Source organism: Danio aesculapii, chromosome 5, assembly GCF_903798145.1.
Source record: "Danio aesculapii chromosome 5, fDanAes4.1, whole genome shotgun sequence".
Taxonomy (NCBI): Eukaryota; Metazoa; Chordata; class Actinopteri; order Cypriniformes; family Danionidae; genus Danio; species Danio aesculapii.
The window spans coordinates 11,187,765-11,201,589 of record NC_079439.1 but is presented as its reverse complement, the minus strand read 5'-3'; the positions used below and the strand labels follow the sequence as shown (position 1 = coordinate 11,201,589).

Sequence of the window (13,825 nt, the reverse complement as noted above, 5' to 3'; positions counted from 1 at the left end):
ACTGTGGTGACCCCAGATTAATAAAGGGACAAAGACGAAAAGAAAATTAATGAATGAATAGGACAGACGTTTGTGTTACAACAACAGTGGATCATTAATTAAATTCTTATTTTCCATGGAGCTAAACATCATCCACTCGCACAGTTGTGTAAGATGGGCACAAACAAAAACATTTTCTTTGAAAATGTTTATTTTTTATTTTAAATCTAGGTCTCAGTGAAGGTTTGCACTTCTTTTGACTGTACACAAGGCACAAAAAATGCAAGTCTGATCATTTTGAAGCCACATAATTGAATTCATGTCAGTACTGCAAATAATTCAAGCTGTAATCTACAGCAGTGTTTCCCAACCCTGTTCCTGAAGGCACACCAACAGTAGACATTTTCAACCTCTCCCTAATCAAACACACCTGAATCATCTTATCATAACACCAGAAGAGACTCCAACACCTGAAGTTAATGGGTCAGAAAAGGGAGACATCCAAAATATGTACTGTTGGTGTGCCTTCAGGAACAGGGTTGGGAAACACTGATCTACAGTATGCTCCAATATTTACAATTTCGAGTTTGGAGTTTCTTTAACAGCCGACTTGGCCTCAAGACAGTGAGCACCATTAATTTTCATATCCACTATACAGCTGAGATAAAAATGCTGTACATGTCATTACATGCTCTCCATATGCTGGAGAAACATGCAAATGTGTAAAGTCAGAGATTGTCGCTCGTTTCTGCTCTCTCTCTCTTTCTCTCTTCACACAATTATCTTAAGTTTGTGTTCAGTATTCAGTCTCTTTTTGATTTCCAAACACATAATTCAATTAGACAGCCAGGAAGTATCCTTGATTTGGCCTCTCTGTTTATCAATGGCTTATTCGCTCTCCCATGGTGTCTTTTATATCAGGAGGAGATGCTTTTCACACAAGTGGAGAGACAAGCAGCAATCAGTGGATTTTATGCAAAGCTGAAAGCAGCGTTCGGCTTGTCAGTTTTGTGAGAGGGTGGTCCTCGGCATGTCGAGCGGCGGGCTGCTAATAAGCTCGTCATTGGAGAATGCACATCGAGTTCAGAGCAAAATGAGTAAGAGGTCGACTGCAGTGCTGCCACTATTATTAGGGGTGTAAATTATCTTTTTTTGTATTTTGTGATTCTTTTTTGATTGTTTGTTTATTCATTTAAATTACATTATTTAGGTTAGTCTTTCCCTAAATAATTTGGATGTTGAACAGTTGTTTTGATGTTGAAAATAAAACAACCTTTATTTGTCACGATCGGTGTGTGGGGAGAGCAAGAACTTAATTGCAGTAAAGATAAAGATGAGTTTTATTATTTATAAAAATTATAAAATTATAAAAAACATTAAAAAACAAATAAACAAACAAACTTGACTGGGCTGGCAGAAAAAGACAGAACTGGACAAGACTGGAATCAATGATGTACGATAAAGAACTGGCACAGGACAGCAGACAAGAGGGAGCTATGAAGGAGAAATAATTGGCAAACAAACAGGTGAACATAATAAACTAATAATGGGTTAACAAGGAGGGTGGGACTAGACAATAGACAGGGGAGCACATGAGACAAAGGCTGTTTCCCAATATGCATTCTTGCGTCCTCGTGTTCTCGTGAAACGTGAAATCAGTAGCTGCCGAAGTTCAGTTCCAATACTCAAGACCGCAAGAACAGAGGATGCGTGATACTTCCCGGATGTGTTCTTGATATCGAGGACGCACCGATGCAGACTTCAGCATCGATCTCGCTCTAAAAGTCCCAGAAGTCATTGCGACTGGAGGTGGGAAGCGCAGCATTTTATTTAGATTTATTATTAAAGTTCAGAGATCTCACTTATTTACCTGAGGAATTTCTCTAAATGAAACGGTGAACATCTTAATAAAGGAATAAACACAAGGGTGTTTGTTTGCTAAAATTCGCATTAAAATCTGTTTCATTTATATTGTGCAATGTATACTTATAATGTTTTTATGCATAGTATATATTTTGAAAAGGGGAAAACAATAAATCATTGTATGAATGCTGAATGTTTAAATAATTTTCCATTTAAAAATGGGTGAAGGTCATGTGACCATCAGGAAGAACGCAGCATCTCATTTCTCAAAGGACGCGTTCTCTGTTCTCGTGGTCTCCTGAGTTCGTTCTTCCGAGGACACCTGGCAAGACCGGTCTCCATAAGAACGCAAGTCCGTTCTCTGTGTTCTTGGAATTGAAAAACAGCAAAAGAAACAACACAAGCCATGTGCTCATGTAAAACAGGACTAGAACACACAGCCAATGACAGAACTCATTGACTGCGTGTTCATATGAAACACAACACTAAAGCACATGACCGAAATTTAAACATGGAGCCACATGCTCTACACAACACCAAGATGAGAGAGAACGCAAGACACAAGGACATGATAAATAAAACGCTTACCATGCACTCACATGTGGCACGGATGTTTCTGATCCCAGCGCCAACCGAAACTGAAACCAACTAGACTGGAGCTCTGAGACCGAAAGCACCATGCCACAAACCAAAACACTCACCTGGATGAGTACGCATTCCGAGCATGCCCGGACCCCACATATCTGTGTCAAGCAGAAGCGTACGCAGCCAAGACGCCGTTCATACAAAAGACAAAGATAGACAAGAGCAGGAAATGACATACTAGACAAGACAGGACTAATGTCTGAACTCCAAAACAAGAATTAACAAGACTGAAGTAGCAGAATCCTGACATTATTTACATAAAAAAACTATTATTAAATGTCTGTTGGCTGTTTTTAAAGAATAGCCATGGTAATTAAGGCTTTTTTAATTTTTTCACTTTTTCGAGTGCCTTGAACATAATCTTGTTGTTTATCTTTATGAATCCCTTATCCAAAGAGCACCGACACATGAACTACCCCTGACGCACTATTAGTTTGATTTTGGATTTATATTCAAGGTTATTATAATTTTCCATTTTAAATTAGTTTTCATTTGCAAATTTATTTTTAGTTCAGTTTACTTTTATTTTGCTTCATTAATGGTTTTGTTGATTATAGTTAGGTTTTATTCTGTGAAAACATTTCTATACAGTATATTTGGTTTTAGTTTCAGTATTTCTAGTTTAACAGAGTTAATAGAGAGCATGTATAGTGTCGACCAGAAAAAAGTTTAATGTTTGCACAGCTTCTTAGTAATAAAATAATAGTTTCAACAGACATTGCAACCAAAATCATTCAAATGCAATTTAAAATGAATAAATATTAAAATGACAAATAATTAAAACAAACTTATTAAAAAGTTTCATATTAAACTATCATATTAAAGGTCACGTATGTAGTTAAAAATAGTTTGCATTTTTTGGCAAATGAAGAAAACATGTTATTTTTATATAGAAAATATATTTTCGTAAATAATCATGAGCTTAACTGATGTGTTTGTCTGTTTATACAATTTGAAAGAATTATTATTTCCGCTATATATATATATATATATATATATATATATATATATATATATATATATATATATATATATATATATATATATATATATATATATATATATACACATATATACATATATATATATATATATATATATATATATATACACATATATACACACACACGCATATATATATATACACATATACACATATATACACACGCATATATTTATATATACACACAATTTGTAGAAAGGGTTTTTTTGACCAATAGCCTTAGTCTTACTTTTTGTTTAGTAAGATAACTTTGATTTGAAGTGACGTACTGTCTGTATTGTTGGTGTTAATTTCGGTACAAAACCCTGGTAATAATCAAAAACCTGGTTATATCATTTTTTTTTCTGATAATACATATTATAATATATAATATTTGTTATACAATATAATGTTCTGAACTACTTAATCGTCTATAAAAGTCACCTTGTTGAACTGTAAGACTTTCCCAGACTGCAGATTTTCTTAGTCAACTAATTTCCCATTTATCAAATACATTTACTTAGGCCTAATAAACTTTTTGATTTGAATTGGATTGGCTAATTCATTTAAATCTGTACAATCAATTTGCAAATATGGGGGAAATTGTTTAAGTTTAAGGACTGAGAAAAAATGTAATTGGTAGTATTGTTTTACATTGTACAGAAATAATGTAATAAGAAGCATTAAAATTCAACATTAAGAGCTTTCACATTCATAAAACGGCACCAGCAAATGATATGATTATGAATGTGTGGGGAGAAAAATGCCATGGAGCTATGCTGAATATTTTTAATTCATTATTTAAATATAAAGATAACCTTCACACATTTTTTTTTTATTATGTGGCGGCCCTAAAAATTTCAAAGTCAAAAGTCGACAGAGCAGAGATCAATGTCACATAATGCAATACACACACAAAAAAAAAACCCACACCAATGAATCACAAACTACAAGAACTGTTAATTAGCAGATATTTTGTACAGCTTAACACAAAACTAACAGCAGTATAGATCGTGGGAGATGCAATGTGATAACCTTTTATAAAACAGGCTTGGGTTACTATTGTTTGGATGGCACGACAGGATACTGGCATCCCCTTGACAGAAAAGGAGAAAAACAGAAATCTAAAAAGGCAAAGCGGGACTCCTTACTGGGATTAGAGAAAGGAGAAGCACGAGCGGCATACTGATGGAAGACAAGGTACAAAAAAAAAGCATTGAGTGCTCATATGTAGTCCATGTCTGCCAAATGGCCTTTACAGTGAAGGGCGCCCAGTAATAAAGGACATGCCTATGTGACTGTCCAAGGGACGAAACAATGCACCGAAATAATTGGAGGATGGTGTATGACATTTTGAGTAGCTTTACTCAGCACTAAACAGATGAAAGACTCAGAGGAAGCGCAAGGTTAGCACGGTCGGCTACGGATAATAAAAAAAAGAAGGAAAGAACGAAAAAAAGCATGCTTTGAAAGCGGGTCTCCGACGTGCATTGTGTGGGTGGGGAAAGTCCGCTAATGACTAGAAGATAAAACGGGAGGTCTGGTAGATTCATGAAGCCTAACGTTTCAAAGCGCGGCAGTGGAATATTTTTATCGGCAGAGAGGGTGAACGAGAAAGCGCTGTGAAGCAGAAAGACGGAGCGGAAGGCTGACAGCTCACTGGTTGGAAGATGACAGGAGCAGGAGAGGGAGAGGGAGGGATATTTGAGGGAAAGTGTAACACAGGGATGCTGTCAAGCCTCAAGCAAGCTCCATTTAACAAGCTGCAAGATTGAGGGACGAAGGAGAATTCGGGGAGCCGGGCAGGAACATCTATGGGCTCTGCTGTGTCTTCTGCATGTGCACGTGAAAAACATCTCACATGGGACTGACTGGGTAAACAAGACTGCTGGAGAGAGATGGGGAATGGTTGAGGATAGATAGATAGATAGATAGATAGATAGATAGATAGATAGATAGATAGATAGATAGATAGATAGATAGATAGATAGATAGATAGATAGATAGATAGATAGATAGATAGATAGATAGATAGATAGATAGATAGATAGATAGATAGATAGATAGATGTAATGATAGATAGATAGATAGATAGATAGATAGATAGATAGATAGATAGATAGATAGATAGATAGATAGATAGATAGATAGATAGATAGATAGATAGATAGATAGATAGATAGATGTAATGATAGATAGATGTAATAATAGATAGATAGATAGATAGATAGATAGATAGATAGATAGATAGATAGATAGATAGATAGATAGATAGATAGATAGATAGATAGATAGATAGATAGATAGATAGATAGATAGATAGATGTAATGATAGATAGATGTAATGATAGATAGATAGATAGATAGATAGATAGATAGATAGATAGATAGATAGATAGATAGATAGATAGATAGATAGATAGATAGATAGATAGATAGATAGATAGATAGATAGATAGATAGATAGATAGATGTAATGATAGATAGATAGATAGATAGATAGATAGATAGATAGATAGATAGATAGATAGATAGATAGATAGATAGATAGATAGATAGATAGACAGATAGACAGATAGACAGATAGACAGAAACATAGATAGATAGATAGATAGATAGATAGATAGATAGATAGATAGATAGATAAATAGATAGATAGATAGATAGATAGATAGATAGATAGATAGATAGATAGATAGATAGATAGATAGATAGGCAGGAGGACGGGCGGACGGACAGACGGACGGATAGATAGATATTTGGTTAGACAGATAGATGAATAGACAGATAGATGGATAGAGAGATGGATGGACGGGCGGACCGACGGACGGACGGATGGATGGATGGATGGATAGATGGATGGATGGATGGATGGACGGACGGAGTAAATGAATGTTTTGAGATAATTACTGAAATTAACAATTTTATCAATACCATGTTTATTATTTGACCAAAAAGTATTGGAGATTTGCTTCATAAACACTTATTTTAACCATCTATGAGTTTACTTTTAGCATAGAAACACCTTCTGATTGTCATATCAATCTGTTAGTACATGTTTTTTTTTCCTACCATTAGTGACTGCAGACAGACTTTAATCTCTCCTCACATGTGTGAAAGTCAGGGTAGTCTCTGGAACAGAAGGAAAACGGCTCCACTACTTGTTTACATTTTTCTGCGTCATCATGGAATGTTCAAGAACAGTTTACTTTGCATTTAAGCTCAACCTGTGTCAAGGCAACCTGCTTATTTTAAGATAATTTTATGGCTGATATGCGGCAAATATATTTGCAAGGAACAGATAGCAGATTGATTAACAGCTGACATAATATGAATATCAATGGAATTACCACAATTTATAGCATAACATGCTTTAGCAACTTATTTGTTGGTGGATGATGAGAAAAATCAACGCGATCTCACAGCAATTTCATAACTTTTTGATTTAGTAGCTAATTCGTATTAATTTGTACAACCTCAATTTTCTCATCCCCAATGAGGGTCAGGGTTAGGCATTTTTAAAATAGTACATTTTCATATGTATGAAATTGTACGAATTCATATGCATTACCCACTTTTCTGACAATATGTACAATGGTTTTATTTCCTATAGTGAAATCAATCTGGCAAGACTCATTCCTGGATTTTGAAGGAATGTTTTGCTTCACATATAATGTACATTATGTGCATTTGTATTTAAATTTATGCATTTAGCAGACGCTTTTATCCAAAGCGACTAACACTCCTGAAAACACAACCGGGGAGCATTTGGGAGTTCGGTGCCTTGCTCAAGGATATCTCCTCAGCCGTGGTATTGAGGTGGATATTTCCACCAACAATACCTGCTGATACCGGGATTCGAACCTGCAACCTTTGGATTGCAAGTCCAACTCTTCATCTAACCATTAGGCCACGATTGTCCCATATGTTCAGTTGTACCAATGAAATCTCATGGAAATTAGTAACTTTGAATATGAATTTGTATGATCCCTTTGTACATTTCAGTATGATTTGCTCATCCCCCTATTGATGGTTGAGTTTAGGGGTGGGGTTTGGGAGAACGCCTCCTTTTAAAAATCGTATAAATTCATAAAAATGAGCCAATAAGCAAAATGGCTTCATTTCCTTGTGAGATTGAGCTGGATATACAGATGATTTATCTATAGACATCTATATAAAAAGAGATAGCTAGCAGTTCATATTTTCAGATGTCTTGTAAAGCAGATGTTGCAGATTGTTGACATTGTCCAGAGATGAATGTTTCCCTGCATCAATCTCTCAGTGATAGAGATCTCATAGATGGATGCATTTTATCATCTGCGCTCTTATATAAAGGACGGCTTCAAGAGTGAATGAATAAAAAACATATTTCTTATCCGTCTACCTCCCGTGGATAAACCCACTCTCAAAATGCATCTGTGCCACATCCAAACACACACACACGCAAACACACCAGTATTCAGATCAGAGATGAGAAGAAGGCCATCTTATCTGTAATGCTCCAGAATCACTTCAAGCATGTTCACACTCGCTACAGTCCTGAGAGACTTGGTTCCAACATCCTAAGTCCTTCTTTTGGCCTCATCTCACTCGGCCAACGCATCAAACACCCACAGGACACTTATCTTCCTCTGGACACACTAAATGTCAACCCTTACACCATGCTGGAATGTGATTAGCCAGTGCTAATAGCAACGGTGAAGCTCATTTCGTTTAGGGCTTCCTCCTATGTTTCATTTATCGGTGCTTTTCTCACTTGCGTTGGCTGATGGATGGGAATGGGTCCCGTGGCTCAATGTTTTTTGGCCGGTAGGATTCACACATCCAGGCACAAGTACAGGCAGGTCATGCACTCACAGGCAGGCAGCCATTTTAGAGCTGTTAAAGTGAGAGTTCACCCAAAGATGAAAATGCACTCGATATTTACTTACCCTTAAGTGGCTCCAAAGCTCTTTCTTCTGTTGAACACTAATGAAGGTATTTTGAAGAAAGCTGGAAACCTGTAATCATCCACTAATCTTGTAGGGGAATAATGGTTACAGGTTTCCAGCTTAATATCTTATTCAAAATATCTTCTCTTGTGCTCAAACAGGTTTGGAACAAGTGAAGGGTGAGTAAAAGATCACCAAATTTTCAGTTTTGTGTGAACTAGGGTTGGGTTGATAGTCCAAGGCCGATAAACATCACGATGCTGAGCTGGCAACGTGATCCTCGGCCCCGCCCCTGTCGCAGCAGCAACCCACTCACGAAAAATACACTGGCATTTTATAACAAAAACGATTCACATCCACACTGGAGTTCCACACACGCACACACAGGCATGCGCTGCAGCATACGCACACGTTTGAGCTCCAGGCGACTGCGGGTGCTTTGCGCACAAAACCCCAGAAATAGCGCACGTCGGACAGGTTATTAAGCATGTACGAACTATAGTTGTTAAAAGTGATATTTAATTAATCTTTTCTCTATCTAACGACTCTTCGGTCTTTTGAATATATCAGGTTACGTGTCACAGCGTCAGTACACTGCTTCAGTCTTTTGCTTTCACGCTTGTACTTAGTAATTTTAGCGAAAACCTCAGATACTGTTGGTTGGTTGTTGTTGGTTGTGTCGACGCCATTATAACGACACAGATCGCTCTGCCTATTCATACCAGAGTCCTGCGGAAAAAGTGATTACCTGGTGGTAATTTGTGTGTAACTTATCTTTATTTATTTGGTTATCTTTATGACTTGGTTATGGGTAAAACAAAGACCATGCAGGTCAGGTAGTTGAAACGGTAGGCTACAAATAATTACATTGTTATGAATTAATTAATTATTTATAAATAACTAATTCACTGCTGCCTATGATGATGATGCCATCGTCCATTGCGATGTTTTACATTAGACAACGTACGATACCAAATTGGTCGACATCGCCCAACTCTATTGTGAACTATCCCTTTAAGACTAAAACTACCAGGACTCTATAACTACTAGAATGTTCATGTTCTGACCATTCATATAAGACGTACCATATTGAATTTATCTTGATTTACACCTTTAAGGTCTGTCATCATTAGGGTTGGGTTCCACTGTAACCAGTATGCACCGGGCTGAATCAGCATATTAATTCCAAGTGCCTAATTTTGGTGCCACTGGTGCTGCAACAAGGATGTATGAAGCATCAATGGGTGCACCAAAGCACACATACAGGTTTTTTCACACCATCTTTAAACATGTCATTCTAAACAACTTTGAGGCATACGGACACCCTCGATGATTAGGTGTTTTTCTTGCTGCTTAAATATAAAAGGCAAAGCGTGCAGTACTGCTCATCCGGTAAACGACTCCCTTCATCAACACGCAAGATCCCATTCCATTGAATTTGCTTATGCTGAGCATTTAAAGTATAGCTGTATTTTACAAACAAGGATTCTGACACAGCAACGTGAATCAGATGCTTTACAAATTTTGCGTGTAAGAGGGGGAAACACATCAAACATAATGAAACATTTGAGGGCTTATGGAATCATCTTAAAGTTTTTTGACAGCTTGGACATCATCTGGCATTTTCACTTAGTACATTTACATGGACACCAATACTCTGATTTTAGTATGATTAGGACAATACTCTGATTAAGAGTCTACTATGTAAACAGCGATTTTTGATTACCTTAAAGTACCACAGACAACCACGTCACAAAATTTCTTTCCATTCGGTGTGCGGTATCAAATTCCATTAGAGCAACACTCTTTTACCAGTCCTTAGCCTAATACTCGCATCAAATTTGAAATGTCATGAATAAAATGTTGCTGAATGAAAGTGAAAGTGCCAAACTGTAGTTAAAGTCAAAAAATTAAAAATGAAACACCCAAAATTACATGAAACTTTGGTGGAAATGTTGTATAGCGTGGTGACGTAACAACGTTAATCGATCTTTGTGCTTTAACATGTAAAACGGGACCATGAAAGGAACATTCAAAAAGCAACTCATGTAAACAACACCTTAATCATATTATTGTCTTATTCAGATTAAGGCAAATCATTAGATCACTGATGTCCATGTAAATGCTGTCACAAACCCCAACCCTTTCCACAGGTTCGTGGTAAGCTAATGTAATGTTAATTGCATAATGCAAAACATGCATTCATGCTAACAACCAAATTATCAAAATAAATATATAAATTCAATTCAAACATATAAAATATGAATTGATGAATACTTTAAAGATTTATTATACTGTTCAATTAAAATTATGAAAATTTTTTGTCAAATCATTTTGTGGCTCAAAAGTATTGGTTTAGAGACCGTTTTGACACCGGTACCATTTTAAAAGTATTGATTTAGCACCGGTATCGAAATAACCCCAAACAATACCCAACCCTAGTCATCATATTTTATGAAGTCAATAGTTTATAGTGATAATTGGGACTTAAAGTGTTACCATTTATTGTAATTATTATTATTAATTCTGAAAACAGTTCTGTATACTTCTGAATACAAAAATACTTTTTTTTTTCAAAAAAAACTGAAGGTTAGAAATGACTGCATTTGTTTAAAATATAATTATTTAGCATGTGTGCACTATCCCCATTAGTACCCTTTGAATGCATCCTTCCAGAAAACAAAGGTTTCAAGATACTGCACATGCAGTATGATGTCATATGATCTCATTTAAACATTTCTGTTCTATTTTCTTATTTTGCTTGTATAAAATGGTTCACCAGATGGAAAGATTCAACAGCAAACGATGTCTCCTGCCAAATAAAGTAGCTGCAATGTTGACCTCAATCTGACCTGTGACCTTTCTGTCTCTCCTCAACAGGTGGCCGGCTCCTCTGCCTGGTGTTCTGGCTTAACCTGGTGCCAGTGATAAACAGCTGCCCAGCCAAGTGCGTGTGCTACAGTGAGCCGAAGGCAACCGTGGCCTGTCAACAGCAGGGTCTGTTCTCCATTCCCACTGAGATCCCTGTCCGCAGCCAGCGAATATTCCTCCAGAGCAACAAACTGACAGTGGTCCGATCCACCAGCTTTAGTTCTGTGCATAACCTCACAGTCTTGTGGATGTACTCCAATAACATCAGCCATATTGAGGCAGGCGCATTCTATGGGTTGGAGAGACTGGAAGAATTAGACATTGGCGACAACAGCAACCTTCGGATCATCAGCCCCACCGCGTTTCGTGGTCTGACCAAGCTGCATACCCTTCACCTGCACAGATGTGGACTGTCTGAGCTCCCGATGGGAGTTTTCCGAGGACTCTTTTCACTTCAGTATCTGTACCTGCAGGATAACAACCTACTGGCCCTGCACGAAGACACTTTCCTGGACCTGGCCAACCTCACCTACCTGTTCTTACACAACAACAAGATCAAGGTGGTGACCGATCACATGCTGCGGGGACTCGTCAACCTTGACCGTTTGCTACTGCATCAAAACCGAATCGTACATGTGCAACAGCGAGCTTTCAATGACCTGGGCAAGCTGACCACCTTGTTTCTGTTTTTCAACAATCTCACCATGTTGACCGGAGAGTCCATGAACCCTCTGGTGTCTCTCCAATACTTGAGGCTCAATGGAAACCAATGGATTTGTGACTGTCGAGCCAGGCCACTCTGGGACTGGTTTAAACGCTTCAAAGGATCGAGTTCTGATTTGGAATGCCACCTTCCAGCATCTCTAAATGGGAAGGATTTAAAACGACTCAAAAGCGATGATTTGGAAGGTTGCGTAGATTCGCCATCACAGGTTCAAACTAGTATCTTCAACAGCAAGGTTCACTCCGGAAAGTTCCTCTCGCTTGATGATCCTCTGGTGGAAAGCATTCCAAGATGCTGTCTTTCAGAAAACGATAAATCCTCCATCATCTCAAGCAAGTCCATCCCAGATCCTTCATCCTACAATAGCCGGCAGATCACCAACAATCCCTTGAAGGAAAAGGAGAACATCTCGAAGACCAAGTTTCGGGAGGTCGAGAGAACGAAAAACGAGACTCGCAACAAGCAGAGTCTCAACGACGGTCCTTTGGGAACCATGTCCAACAACCTGGACCAGAGCTTGGACAGAATCGACCCAGAGCTTCTTGGCAATCTGGAACCTTCCACAGCACCGACTAAGAAGAAAAAAAAGTGTTCCAAAAAGCCCAAATCAGACCAGAATTGTCTAAAGGGTCACGGCTCCACCATTCAAGTATTGGCCGTTGTCTTTCTCCCCTTGTTCTGGTTGTCTTTGGCTTTGTCCTAGTTCATACTCTCGACCTTCAGTTTGCTCTTGACAATGACACAAATTACCTGCAGTAGCCTACACGGACAGGCAAAAGACGGTGAAAAGAGGGTTACAATGTCGACCCGCATGGTTGAGAATACATAAGTTGCAATGCTAAAGACGCATTAAATGAAATGGATGCCTTTACAGAATACATGAGATCTAATGTATATAAAACTTGGTGCCCAAATGTTTGTTCTATGTACTTTTAATGTGCTGTGTTTAAGCAACACTGCGAAGAGCTCCCTATTCCCACATCACCTTTAAAAAAATAAAGAAAAAAAAAGAAGCTGATCTGAAAGTGACTATTGTAGATGAACCACCAAATGATGGAGAAAAAAAACAAAACAATCCTTAAACCATGACTAAGCCAGAGCGCGAAAAGCACCCAGGAATGTTGTTGATTTGAAACCGAAGGGGATTGACATGATTATATTTTTGTTCCCTTGATTTCTTTTATTGTTTTCTTTAAAAAGTGATACATTTGTTCTATGCTGTTTTTTTATGTTTATAAGTATTTCAGTAAAGACAAATGTTTAACTCTCCCCAAATATGTGCTATGTTATGTTTGCGTCATGACACTCTGCGGGTGGCATCTTGGGAAGGAATGCTGTCTATTTGTTCACTGAAATTGCGATGGAATCATAGATATGCATTTTATTTTGCTGGTGTACAAGCATAAATATATGACAAATAAAATATCTCATTTTTTACAGCTGGCTTCTCATGTGACTGAAGAACATTATAGAGTAAATCATAGGTATTTATATATAACAGTAATTGTCCTAAAGTGCTCGATGCAGATATTTTTATTTGAATGAAACCCAGAGGAAATGAATGTCTTTTTCGTGTATATTCCATTAGGATTATGAAACCTCAAAGGCACATATTGCTGCTCATTAATGAACTTTAACTTAATCGCTAATGACTCATCCATGTGTGAAACAGAAATTCACAACATGGAGCGTGCCAAAACTAGGCATCTTTCATAACACAAATTAATGAACGTGACACTGATTGAATTTACGAATAGTCCTCAGTCCTCTTTTAACTTAGCACTCCCTACTAAGGACATTAAACAATATTATGACATTCGGGAAGCCTTT

General features: G+C 37.5%; 1 protein-coding gene across 1 annotated transcript in view; it reads left to right on the top strand.

Annotated features, from left to right (window-relative positions):
- Positions 1–13,434, top strand: part of rtn4r (reticulon 4 receptor) — a 188,269-nt gene extending 174,835 nt beyond the window's left edge. The window contains exon 2 of the mRNA XM_056457370.1: positions 11,281–13,434. Coding sequence (XP_056313345.1) covers positions 11,281–12,698 — 1,418 coding nt within the window. The 3' untranslated portion in view covers positions 12,699–13,434. The remainder of the gene's footprint in view (positions 1–11,280) is intronic.
- The last annotated feature ends 391 nt before the right edge of the window (positions 13,435–13,825 follow it).